Below are 13,474 nucleotides of genomic sequence, written 5' to 3'. Positions count from 1 at the left end.
GGCTATGTTGCTGGACTCCCCTGTAGTCGACCGCGGTTAGAATCCTGGACCTGGTGGCTTAAACTCAAGCCAGGCGCATGTGCATGTGTGCCCAAGATCCCAAGAGGAGAATGAAGGAGAAGGGATTGTGGCGTGACCATCCTCCCTGGGGGATGATTTTTCGCTTTCTGTGACAAGTGCTTTCTGTCTCTCTCTCATTCTGTCCTCTCTGATCAAATTAAAATAAATAAATAATTCTTAAAAATCCAGCCATAAACCAATCACATTTTACCACTTCCATGGCTACCACCATCATAGTATTTCAGTATTTTACCTTAATTATTGTAATAATCTTTTTTTTGTGTGTGTGTGTGTGTTAGATGACATGTGTGCTCGCTGGGTAGGGGGAGGTGGGGAGGGGGAAAGAGAGAGAGAGAGAGAGAGAGAGAAAGCACTCCCATGTAGGAAAGCCATACTACAATCCCTTCTCCACCCTCCTTGGTATTTTGGACACACACACACGCTCGGTGTGTCTCAAGCAGCTGGGTCTGGGACTGGAACTGCATAGTCAGCCAGTGGGATCCAGCTACTTGCACCAAGACCACATAACAAAGCACCACTGGCAGGCCCACAATACTCTTAACTGGCTCCCCAGGTTCCACTCCCCCTCCTTATGGTTTATTCTTAACACAGGGGCCAATATGATCTCTTCCACATGAAATTACATGAGGCTACTGGAGCACTGCAAACATTTTCTATCTCCCATCTTACCTGGAGAAAGTTAAGCACCTCCCCCAAATCCTATGTGGTCCTAAGCCTTCTAACTCCCTCTCCAGACTTCCTCTCATTCATACCTTCTGACCTTACTTTTTACCTCCTACAGCAGGGAATGATTCTCCCCCATGCATCTGCATGGCTATTTAGTACTTCCTCTTCTCTTGAATGCTACCTTCGGGAGGTCTGTCCTACTCTATTTAAATGTGCGTGTCTACACATACCTTAGCATCTCCTATCCAGTGCTCAAGATTTTTCCATAGTGTTTATCCCTGTCTAATACAGAAATGCCCAAACTGGGACTAGTAGTTAGCATAACGGCTATGTCACTGGACTCCCACGTAGTCGACCACAGTTCATGTCCCGGACCCAGTGGCTTAAAACTCACGCTGGGCGCGTGTGCGTGCGTGCCTATGATCCTGAGAGGAGAATGGAGGAGAAGGGATTGCGGCGTGGCCATCCTCCTTAGGGAGGTGATTTCTCACTTTCTGTCTCTTTGTCTGTCTGGTTGAGTGCATGCACCCTATAGCAAAAAAAAAGGTCGGTCTGTGGGAGTGCAAGCACCCTATAGAAAAAAAAAATCCTCCCAAAAAAAAAAAAAAAAAAAAAAAAAAAAAAAAGAAATGCCCAAACTATGGTCCTCAGGAACTTTCTAGAAAGTTCCCAATGGATGTGGATGGTCCAGAGCCCCACTTTTAAGAACCACTGTTTCAGGAAAATCTCTTCTAGACTCTCAAATACTCTTATTTGGGTTGAGCTAAATTACGCAAATTTCAGGAAATAACAGCCCTTAGGGATCACCTTCAAACTCAGAAGGTGAGGCCCTTGGTCCACTGAGTTTCTGACTGGGCAAAAATGGGATAGGCCTGAAATATGCATTTCTAATAATCAGCCTTTGAGAACCACTGGTTGAATATAGTCTATGATACACTTTTTATTAAATTTGTCTTTTTCTTCCCCATTTGAATGTAAACTCTGTAAGAAAGGACATTTTTGTTTTTTGCTGTTTCCTTTTGCAAAAAAACAATGCAGGCACAAAGTAGCTGTTCAACAAATACATGTTGAATGAATAAATAAAAAGTTTATCCTAGTGTTACATCAGAAAATGTCTTCTAATTTTATCTTGTCAGACTCGATATAAAGAAATACAAATACAAAGTTAGAAAACATTATGTAGTTCAATTCCCTCATGCAAGAAAGCACTTTTAAGTGTTGGGCCACAGAAAAAACACATATTCCTTTATATGTGGGAAATACATTATTAGTAACAATTCTCATGATTCCTATAGCATTAATATAAACAGCAGTGAACATTTATGGAATGCTGCCACGTGCTAAGCACGTCATGTATTGTACCTCATTCAATTCTCATAGCACACTGCAAGGGGGCTAGTGGTGTCACTTACATTCTACAGAGAAGGGCTCCAAGTGCACCTGGTTGCCCATTTATCAGTAGACTCCTCAGTTTGCATTGTTTCCTTCTAGCCCTGTGCTCTCCCAGTTGGGAGCCAAAAGGTAAGGTGTGAAATAGGAAGTGATAGCTTCACCTTTTACTGTTCAGACATGTTTAGGCCTGAATTAAAATGAGCTGAACTGTATTTACCTCTTATGAGATTCAAGGCCATCAAAGTCATTTTGCTATTACAGTAACATTCTAGAAAACTACACTGAAAGTCAGGATTTCTAGGTGCAAATTTTGAACTCTATATAGCTTGTGAAAAATATGAAATGTTTTTCTAAGAAACATTTTAGAGACTTATTTTTTTGCAATAATTTAGAATTCTGAATACTAATTCTACAAAAGCTTGTACAATAGCATTACATTTATACAGACAAAATTTGACACAAATGATTTAGTGGCTAACTTCCTTTCAAATAAACTGTTAGAATAGGTCTCAGTAAATTCTTTTCATGAAGGGCAAGACAGCAAATATTTCAGACTTAAGAGCTATACTACTCTGCAGTAAAGGAAAACAACCATAGGGATTAACACATATTAGTGGATATGGTTCTGTTCTGATAAAACTTTATTTACACAACAAGTGGTCAAGCCCATGAGCTATAGCTTGCTGAGTCCTTTATTAAAGGATTCTAATTTTAATGATTGACTTGGAGGCATAACTGAAATGGAGCAGGTTAAGTTTCAGGTAGTTTTGGCAAATTTATCCCACCCCCCCTTAATGTTTCTTACTACAGAAACATCTGTACTCCTGTAACTAAAACTAAAACTAAAAATGCAATTCTAGCATGCAAATGAAAAGACATTTGGCTCTATAAAGGTGAATTAGTTAAAAGAATCCTTGTTTATTTTTTTACACAGCACAAATGCAGATGACACACTAAGTCTATAATTCCCCACAAAACTTGTAAACTTAACAACTAAGAATCTAAAGCATTATCTTCTGCATCATTCACAGCTATACACTCTGTGGAATCCATTCCACAGCAGCAGAGAACCTTAACTTAAAAGCACCAAATTTCCAGGCATTACTACAGTATCTTTTTTTCATTCTCTAATACATGCAGATTGCCTATGATGCAAATATAAATTTACTTTAAGCTTCAAGAGTAAGAAAAAGCAGATGGGAAACCAACATTATTCTTAAGTATAAAAGTGATTCTACATCTTTACCTTATTATATGTCCTTTCACGAAATTTTAAACTTTCAGTGTAGCCATATTTAATAAGAATATAAACTGAGTTTTGAACATCATCTCTTTTGGATTCATCTAATCGCTTAGGATATTCATATTTGTTCCATAAGTCTTGAGGAAAACAAAAGTATGATCTGTAATCTAGAATATCCTAGAAATCTTTATTAAAAGTTAAATTTAAAATTTTATAGCAAAGTATTATGGTCTGCTTGTTCAAACATTATAGATTAAAAAAAAATCCTTTATGTATGTGAATTAAGAAACAAAGCTTACTCCTAATATACATTTTGTTGAGATGTGGTTTCACTTCTGAAGCAGGGCTAAATGGGTATCTTTAGAATCTTGCTAACACCAGCCCTACGTACCCAGAGATTATTGGATCCATTAAATGGACAGTGAAAACTGGTCAAGGCTGCTGCTCAGTGTTTCAGTAGGAATCTGATACACACAGATTTCATTGTCATATTCAAGTCTTCTTTAAAACTGTGCTCCTGAAAGGCTGAAGATAAAGTAATGGACTGTTAGTTCCTTATGCCAAAAATACACAGATCTGTTGTACAAAGGCTTCATTCTCTGCCTGTTGTCAGCAACTTGAGGGCCTTCTGTAGATTCTGTACAGCAGTGCTGACATCTTCATACTGCAAAGCACTGCCAGCATATTTGCAGTATTTCTGAGCTCTAGCAAAGTCCTCTGGGGTTAAACGAATATCCCCTGGAAGAAAAAGAATAATTAGGATACTCATAAGAATATTAAAAGTGTTCTGTTAGGTAAATCCTTATATTCAACATTAAAGAAAACATTTTATGTTATAATAAAAATTTAGGATTTTACTTTTCTAATCTCAATTGCATTTTGATAAATTTTCTTCCTTCTTTTCATGTTTTTATTACTAAAATAAACCACAGCTATGTCAATATGTATTAACTTATGTGAGTAAGTTTTCCTTCAAAAAGTAACAGACTTCTAGAAAATTTTATTCTTTTAGAAAATTAATTACAAAAAGTTTTAGTTTGTATCAAACAAGAACACTAGCTTTGGTGTTTATGTTAGAATCACTGAGCCTCTCTCTCTTCATGGAACAATACACACAGACTAAACCATTCAACCCTCATTTGAGCTAGAATATAAATATAATCCTCAATAAAAAAAGTGAGTAGCAAACTTATGCAAAAAGTGATGTCATTTAACTTTGATGTAATTGTGTCATCCCTGTACACAATTGGTATTTACCACAATTTCATGTCATTAAAATATACAACACACATAAGCAATTATTACAAACTATTTCTCTAAAATTTATTCTCAATAAGTTTTCTAGTCACAATATGATTAATAAGTATAGCTCAACTGGTTTGTCCTGCAAAGGTTCATGTTTTAGAATCTGATCCCAGTTAGGCAGTGACTGGACCATGGTGATTGAATCATGGGGCCCTGGCCTCCTGAATGGATTAATGCTTCTGAGAAACAGCTCTCATGAGAAGACGTTAGTCTCAAGGGTGGTTGTGTGAAATGAAAGAGCTGTTTGTGGTTCTTTGTCTCTGCTCACAAATACTATCCTCTCTGTTTCTGCCAGCTATGTTGGGATGGACCCTGACCTCATGTCAGCCTTCTTGGTTTTCCAGCCTTTAGAACCGTGAGTCAAATAAACTTCTATTGACTGATAAATCACCAATCTCAGGTTCTTTCTGTTAGCAACACAAGGTATAATAATAGATACGTCTGTTAGCAACACAATAATGGACTAAGTTAAGTAAAAGAAGGGAAACATATTTCAGGAAAATTACAACTGTTAGATCTGTTTATCTGATTTTAGATAATAAAGAGTAAATATCAGCTTAATGTACCAAAATAAAAGCTGCTCTTTTGTATTACTAACATTTTCTAGAAGCCATCAGCAGAAGCAGAGCGAGAACACAATGTGCACCTAAAAAGGTGTATAAAGGCATACAAAGGATTGGAGCAGTTGTCTAACATGGTATCTCTTTCCTGAAATCTACGCTTTTCAGTTCCAGATGGGTTGTGCGCAAGACAATCTTTAAAAGGGAAGCTTCTTTCCTTAAGAGGAAAGGACAAAAACAGGCAGATGACAGCTACAGCTATCAGTTAAGTTCTCTACTGTGGCAGCAAAGAGAGTCTGAGTCAGCATGGGATCAGAGATAACGTTAAGTTCCAGAGAAATCATTATGTATTCAGTCGACATTAGAATCCATTTCCAAGGCTGATTTACCATGATAGAAGACTGAACACTTAATTTTAAGTATTTCCAAAATGGGTTTGGGAGACTTTTCAACCAGGGAGTTCTTGAAATTCATGTTAAAGGCCTTGGATAATTTTTTTTGGTATAATCTGTTATCCTCTCACTTGAAAGGAATGCATAGAACATAGGCAGAACTCAGAGAACCATCTGAACTTAGTCTTGGAGAAAATTCAAAATAAAGTACAGAATCCTGATACTGCAACATATTATTTCCACTATGTTCTTTGTTGTGTGCCAGAGTTTAGTAGAGGCTCCTCATCTACTCTTACCTTACCACCATGTTTCTCCCATGAGAGACAACAAATACTTTTTTTTTTTTGCTATAGCGTGCGTGCACTCGCCAGACAGAGACATAGAGACAGAAAGCGAGAAATCACCCCCCCCCAAGGGGGGATGGTCATGCTGCAATCCCTTCTCCTCCATTCTCCTCACGGGATCTTGGGCACGCACACACATGCGACTGGTTTGAGTTCTAAGCCACCGGGTCCAGGACGCGAACCACGGTTGACTACGTGAGAGTCCGGCGACATAGCCATTATGCTAACTGCTTGTTCCCTCTTTTCCTTTTTTTAAAAATAATTTTCTTTTTAAATTATTTTAACATTATTTATTTTTATTTGACCAGAGAGGAACAGAGTGAGAAAGAAAGAGTGAGGGAAAGTGAGAAAGCAAGCTGTCAGGTCTGGGACTTGAACCATGGTGAACCATGTTGGAGTCCAGTGCACTTGACCACCATGCCACCTGCCTGGCCCCTGATAGCACTTATTTCTAATCTCTCTTCTCCCTTAACTTTTTTTAGAGTCTGAACCAACTTTAGATAAATCTTTCTGCTATCAGTCAAGTAAGCCACCTGAGTACAGAATTAAAAGAACAACATTTAAACAATTCATGTTATGACCAAAATTCCATCACTCGATACATGATAGGAATAAAGTGAGGCATTTTATTATTTTCAGAGTGATAAGTACATATGATTTAAACATTAGAACAGAACTTAAGGGTTTTTATCACAGGCAGACTTGTCTATTGTTCCTCCCCACACCACTCTAAATTATTTCTTTTTCTTGTTCTCTAGGTTATTTCCCTAACCCTAACTGATAAGCTTATCACTACTTCTTGATTTATTAATGTTTAGACATTATTTACTGATGCTCTATTATAAAAGATAAGGATTTAACTCACTTACATTATCCTTTCCTTCTCTCTTGCCCTATCATCTCTGGTTTTTATGAGTTGTTTAATTACTCCATCAAATTTAGGGGAAAAAAATCTCTTAGCATTCCACTTATAGACACTTCTTGACATGTTCTTTTCATCCATTTAATCTTTCTTTTTCTAAGAATTATTTAACTTTATTTATTATTATTTTTAAAAATTTGACCATAGAGAGGGAGGGAAAATGAGAAAGCAAGCTGCAAGATCCGGGATTTGAACTATAGTCGGCCATGAGGAAGTCCTGCATCCTTAACCACTGCACCAACTGCTGGCCCCCCGTTTCATCTTTCAACCTTCAGAAATATGTTTCTTTCTTTTTAAGAAATTTTTGTTAGAAGGCACATGTGCTCAGCAGATAAAGACAGGGTGGGTGTTGGGGGGGTCAGAAAGTCTACCTTCCCCCATGGGGATGATCACAACACAAGCCCTTCTCCCTCCATTTCTCTTCTTGAGATGATTTTGGGGGTACACACGCACACAAGTCTGGTATGTTTTTCAAGTTGCTGGGTCCAGGACTTGAACCATGTGGTTGGCAAAGAGGATTCCAGCTGTCTTAACGAACAGTTAGTCCTCAGAATATATTTCTACATTCACATATCAGTATCTATTTAAACTGCTATATAGTCTGTTTTGGGATAAGCTTCATGCTAGTTGAATGTTCTTTGTGCCCAAGTCAAATGAAATCCACTTTAATAGTATTTAAAAAGTCTATCATTCAAAATAATGCATATTTTGGTTTGATTCCAAATTTAAATGTCATATATTTTTAAAAATTTCTTGAATGTTTTAGACCTTTTCCTTCTCATTGGAAAAAGAATTCTATCACTTATTGTATTGGGTTGTTGGAAAAGTAATGACATATTATTCTATGTAAAAATGCATCGTGACTTTTCCGATGACCCAATATATCTTCCGTATTCTACAGCTAAATTCTTTTTTTTTTGTTTGTTTCCCAAACAGGATCTGTCATATCATGAGTCTCCTGCCTCAGCCTCCCATCTAGAACTACGGTTGGTACCACCACATCTGGCTCTTTTTAGACAGGGTCTTGGCCATGTTGTCCAGTCTTGAGCATGTGATCCTCCTGCCTTGCCTCCTGGGATTACAGATGCATGATACTGCACTTGGCCTTTAGGTTGGACCAGGAATCAAACCCAGACCCCCGCAAGTGGTCCAACCCGGTGGAGCACAGTATTTTAGCACCACAGGCCACTATGGCTGGGTCTATAATTTCTTATTCTATATACTGCACAGAATTCATCTTTTTTTTTTTTTTGAAGGAGGGGAGTTCCATTATTTCCTATTTTCATTTCAGAGTAATTGTTTTCTAAGCCTGTCAGAAAGCTGTCATAGAATCTTCTCTCTTAGCCTACCTAAGTTAACTTCACCATTCCTTTTACCTTGTTTTTCTCTTTCATGATTTTTATCCTTATCTTTTTAAACAATAATTTTATTTATTATTATTATTTTATTTAACTCACCATCGTTATTAGAGATAAAAAGGGAGGAGGAGAGTGAAAAAGCAAGCCTCCATGTCCAGGGCTTGAACCATGGTCAGCCATGTTGAGAATCTAGCACTCCAACCATCATGCCACTTGCTGGTTCCTATTATCCTTATCTTAATGGAGTACATCTTAGAGTAAATAAAAAGGTATGTGGCTAGGCAAAATTTCAGTTTCTACATATTTAAGAAATTTTATTCTTATTCCTGACTGGCATTTTGGCTGGGTAAAGAATTCTGGGGTTCTGGTTGTAGATGCTTTGTTAAACATGTATGACTGACTACACTTCTGCAGACTATTAAAATGATAACATAACACAAAAGTAAATATGCCCATAAAAATTAAAAGGAGACGCAGAGAAGAGAAGGACTTGAAAATCTGGAAGGGAGCACTGCTCCAGCAGTTCGTGGAGTGGTTAAGGTGCTGGACCTTATGAGGTGCTTAAGGAGCTGGATTCCCAGAAGGTCAGCTGTGTGGTTTGAGTTCTGGGCATGAAAGCTTGGAAACATACTGTGTGTATGTCTGGTGGTGATTTCCCACTTTTCCTCTCTGTCTCTCTCTTGTAAGCATATGTACCCTATGGCAGAAATCATAAAAACAAAAAAAAAACAACAAAAAAAACCCAAAAAAACCCCCAAAACAACAAAAAGAAGAAAAGGGAGCACTGACAAGATTTTTAAAGAAAATTTCTAAGAAATTATACTGCTTTCATATCTTCCCCATTCAACCTCTGCACACCACCTTTACACCTAACTGCTATCTAATTCTCACTTTTGCCACCACAGAAAAAAAAGACTGAGAATATCTCCTTAAAATTGTAGACAAATTGTATAGAGAGTGCCAGGATTGATAAGGTAGGTGTGTGGTATGTCCCTCCCCTACCCTCCACCCTGTCCAAAGGCTATCTTTTATTTTTTTCTTTTCTTTCTTTTTTTTTTTTTTGAGAGATTTTCGCTATTAGGGCATGTGCGCTCACCAGACAGACAGAGAGAGACATAGAGACAGAGAGCGAGAAATCACCCCCCCAGGGGGGATGGTCATGCCACAATCCCTTCTCCTCCATTTTCCTCTTGGGATCTTGGGCATGCACCCACACGCACCTGGCGTGAGTTTTAAGCCACTGGGTCCGGGATGCAAACCGTGGTCGACTACGTGGGAGTCCAGCGACATAGCCATTACGCTAACTGCTGGTTCCCAAGGCTATCTTTTATTTTATGGAAAGAAGTGGGTAGGCTTGATGGCCAATTTCCACTCATTCAGGGAGAACAAAAAATTCAGCTAGGAAAACAAATTTGTAGACACAGTATCAAAAAAATCTCAATAATAGCTATTAAAAATAATCAGTCAAGGTCTTCTCTCCAAAGGTAAAAGGCCTAAACCTCAAAGAAATATGAAGAACAGTTCTAAACGAGAAATACCAGAATAAACACAACACACGATTTTATGTCAAAAAAAAAAATAAGGGGGACCAGCAGTTAGCGTAATGGCTATGCGGATCGCGTCCCAGACCTGGTGGCTTAAAACTCACGCCAGGTGCATGTGCGTGCGTGCCCAAGATCCCAAGAGGAGAACGGAGAAGAAGGGACTGTGGCATGGCTATCCCCCCTGGGGGGTGATTTCTCACTTTCTGTCTCTCTGTCTCTCTCTGTCTGTCTGGTGAGCACACGCGCCCCATAGCAAAAACCTCTCCAAAAAACACCCCCCAAAAAAACGGAAGTCAGAAAAGTAGGAAAGATTATAATCAACAAATCAATCACCTAGTCTACTAACCAACCAAAATAATTAACCTTGGCATTACAGGTGGTGTAATAGTTAAGGCTCTGGACTCCCACATGGCTGACCATGGTTCAAGTCCCAGACCTGGCAGGTGTGTGTGCGTGTGTAAAATTCCATGAAGAGAATGGAGGAGAAGGGACTGTGGTGTGTTCATCTCCCTGGGGGGGTGATTTCTCATTTTATCTCTGTTTCTGTGTTTCAGGCAAGCACATGCACCCTATAGCAAAAATCTCTAAAAAGAAAAAAAATAAAAACAAGAAAACAACTAAAATATCTCAGAGATTTTTTTATTTTCAACAATGGTCAGTTTTTTTAGATAATGTAATAACAGTACAGATAAGAGAAACTGTAATCAAAACACAAAGCATTCATGAACTAAACTAGCATAAGCTTCTACTGCAGCTTTGGTCTCATGTTGTGGCACTCTATCAAATCGTGTGTGAAAAAGAACAGCAACACAAGGAAATAACTTTTGATTTAGATATTTTTGATAATTTGCAATGATTCTCATTCATGTGAGATTCCACTGAACATAGATAGGCTTTCACCAAAATGTACTTCAAAATACCTAGATATTTAAATTTTAGTAAAAACATTTAAATATATTGTATTCCCAAAGTACGATGAGTAAATAATATCCCAAACAAGAGATACAAAATATCTCGCAAAATTGCCAGCTGACTTACCCTGGCAAACTGTACTGAAAAGTGCAGGATCGATGGCTGGCAGAGTCTGTGGAGTGGGCTGGATAGTGTTACTTGTTACACCTGCAAATCAGAAAAGGACAAATGGATACCAAGTGTGATGCCTCTCAATTATATACTAGGATAGCACTTAAAGGATCATGGAGGAATTTCACTGCTTACTTCACTTAATTACTTTCTTGAAATCTTAATGAATTCTAATTTGATATACTTACTTGATATTGGGATCTGGTATAGAAGATATGCAAGAAAATGTATATGAACTGGTTACACATTCTCTAATATGTATTTTGCTTTTTATAACTAATGCTTTAACTTACTTTTCACTTAAATCTTACCAAATATCTGTAGAAGTAATAGACTTCCTAACTATTTTTTAACTTTTTAGCCAATTAAATAATATTGGGAATAAGGTAGGTCATAACTATAACAGTTCTATTTATCAGGAGAGTCTATGTCATCATTTTGCATGAAATTATAAAGTTATATGTTCTGAATTTTCTTTAAGATATTTCATACATTCAATAAACAATTAGTTTTGACTTCCTGTTAGAACTTGTTAAAACTATCACATTCAATGAATAACTAGCATTTTTGATTAATGATATGTAATACACTATAGTTGAAGATTATTAATCATCTAAAAGATAACAGAAAGTATTTAAATACCCCCTACTAAATGACTTAGTCACAAGGAAAACAAAGGAAGAAAAAGGTGACTATTCCATCTCAGGGCAAAGTCTCTTGAAATAGGGATAACCTACCCCAAACTAAAAGATTAAATTCAAATAGGCAATCTGTAGAAAGAGTACAGTAGGAAAAACACTGGATGAGAAAAGGAAAGCAAAGTGAGAAAGTGGGAAGTTTCGAGAGGTACATATACATAAACAATGTGGCTCTTTTCATTGCAAGTCCAAGGGAAAACAAAAATTTAAATATAGGGAACCAGCAGTTAGTGTAATGGCTGTCGCCAGACTCCCACATAGTCGACCGCGGTTCGCGTCTCGGACCCGGTGGCTTAAAACTCACGCCAGGTGCATGTGCGTGAGTGCCCAAGATCCCGAGAGGAGAATGGAGGAGAAGGGACTGCAGCGTGACCATCCCCCCTGGGGGGTGATTTCTCGCTTTCTGTCTGTCTCTCTGTCTGGCGAGCACATGCACCCTATAGCGAAAAAACCTCTCAAAAAAAAAAATAAATATAGACAATTTTACTTCATTTATTTTTGTTTTAGGGCGAACTACTTTTATTCACAGTATCTGGAACTATTAACCTTACCTTTCTTTCTTTTTCTTTTTTTTTTAAGAGAGTGACAAAGAAACAGAAAGCAAGAAATCACCCTCCAGAGGGGATGGCCATGTTACAATCCCTTCTCCTCCATTCTCCTCTCGGGATCTTGTTCATGAATGCACATGTACCTGGTGTGAGTTTATGCAACCAGGTCTAGGACTCGAACAGCAGTCGACTACATGAAAGTCCAGAGACATAACATTACATCATCTGCTGGTACTGCCTTTTTTTTTTCTTTTAAGAGAGATTTTTGCTATATAGGTATATAGGGCACGTGGACTTGCTGGAAAGACTGAGACACTGAGACAGACAGACAGAAAGCCAGAAAGCGAGAAATCACGTCCTAGGAGGGATGGCCACACTGCAATCCCTTTTCCTCTAGTCTGCTCTTAAGAGGTTTTGGGCACGCACTCACATTGCCTGGTGTGAGTTTCAAGCCTCTGGGTCTGGGACTTGAACCATGGTTGGCCATGTGGGAGTCCACTCAGGTAACCATTACGCCATCTGCTGGTCCCCAAAACCTTGGTTTTTAAAACTCATACGAATTTTTAAAAGTACAAAGGGATACAAATGAAAAATAAAGTATAAATTTTAAATAGTACAAAAAAATATATAGATGGAAGCCTGACTCTCATTCCTATTCCAAGCCACTTCCGCCACATTCTAAAGTACCCTTCCATGCACATATATATGTATGTGTCCAGTTCAGCTTCCTTATTTAGGTTGTTATTTGCTAAGAAATTTGTGCCTTTGCCTAAATTAACACCTTCCAAACTCCTTTCTCTACTGAGAAGGCATACTGCTTGTGTGCTTTGTAAATGGTAATATGTTCTGCATACTATACTACTCTGTTGATTTTTTCACAGTATGTCGTATGTCTAAGAATAATTCCAAATTAATAAATATAAATCTACCCTCTTTTCATTTTTATTTCTTTGTTTCAAAGTGTATATGTGTGTTGAGGACAGACAGGGTCTCACCATGACCCTTCCTCCAGCCTTCTAGCCAGCCAGGTTGATGGGTGCACCTGGGACTCAAGTTGACTCAAGATCTGAAACTGGGCCTCCTATATGGCTCCAGTATTATAGAGCAGCAGAGCCTTATTGCCTATGCCACCAAGGCTGAGCCTGCCTTATTCCTTTTAATGACTACGTATCATTCTGTTATATACGTATATACAATTTATAAAGCAATCCATTGTTGATAGACATTTAGGTTGTATCCAAACTTTGCTACTACAGTGAATGCCACAGCAAATACTCACATATGTGTCTATGTGAATAAACATACAGAAACTTTTATAGAAGTGTAATTGTATTTTTT

The 13,474-nt window shown here is 38.0% G+C and overlaps 1 protein-coding gene across 3 annotated transcripts in view; it reads right to left on the bottom strand.

Moving 5' to 3' along the window:
* Nucleotides 1-1,662: 1,662 nt before the first annotated feature.
* VTA1 (vesicle trafficking 1) overlaps nt 1,663-13,474 on the bottom strand; it is a 74,859-nt gene continuing 63,047 nt past the window's right edge. For all 3 annotated transcript variants that reach the window (XM_027772900.1, XM_006151091.3, XM_006151090.3), the window contains exons 7-8: nt 10,846-10,926; nt 1,663-4,120 (exon numbers count right to left, since the gene is read on the bottom strand). In XM_027772900.1, the coding sequence (XP_027628701.1) occupies nt 3,975-4,120; nt 10,846-10,926 (227 nt within the window). In that variant the 3' untranslated portion in view covers nt 1,663-3,974. The remainder of the gene's footprint in view (nt 4,121-10,845; nt 10,927-13,474) is intronic.

Source organism: Tupaia chinensis, unplaced genomic scaffold (genome assembly GCF_000334495.1).
Source record: "Tupaia chinensis unplaced genomic scaffold, TupChi_1.0 Scaffold000313_1, whole genome shotgun sequence".
Classification (NCBI taxonomy): domain Eukaryota; kingdom Metazoa; phylum Chordata; class Mammalia; order Scandentia; family Tupaiidae; genus Tupaia; species Tupaia belangeri.
This window is presented reverse-complemented; position numbering and strand designations above follow the sequence as displayed.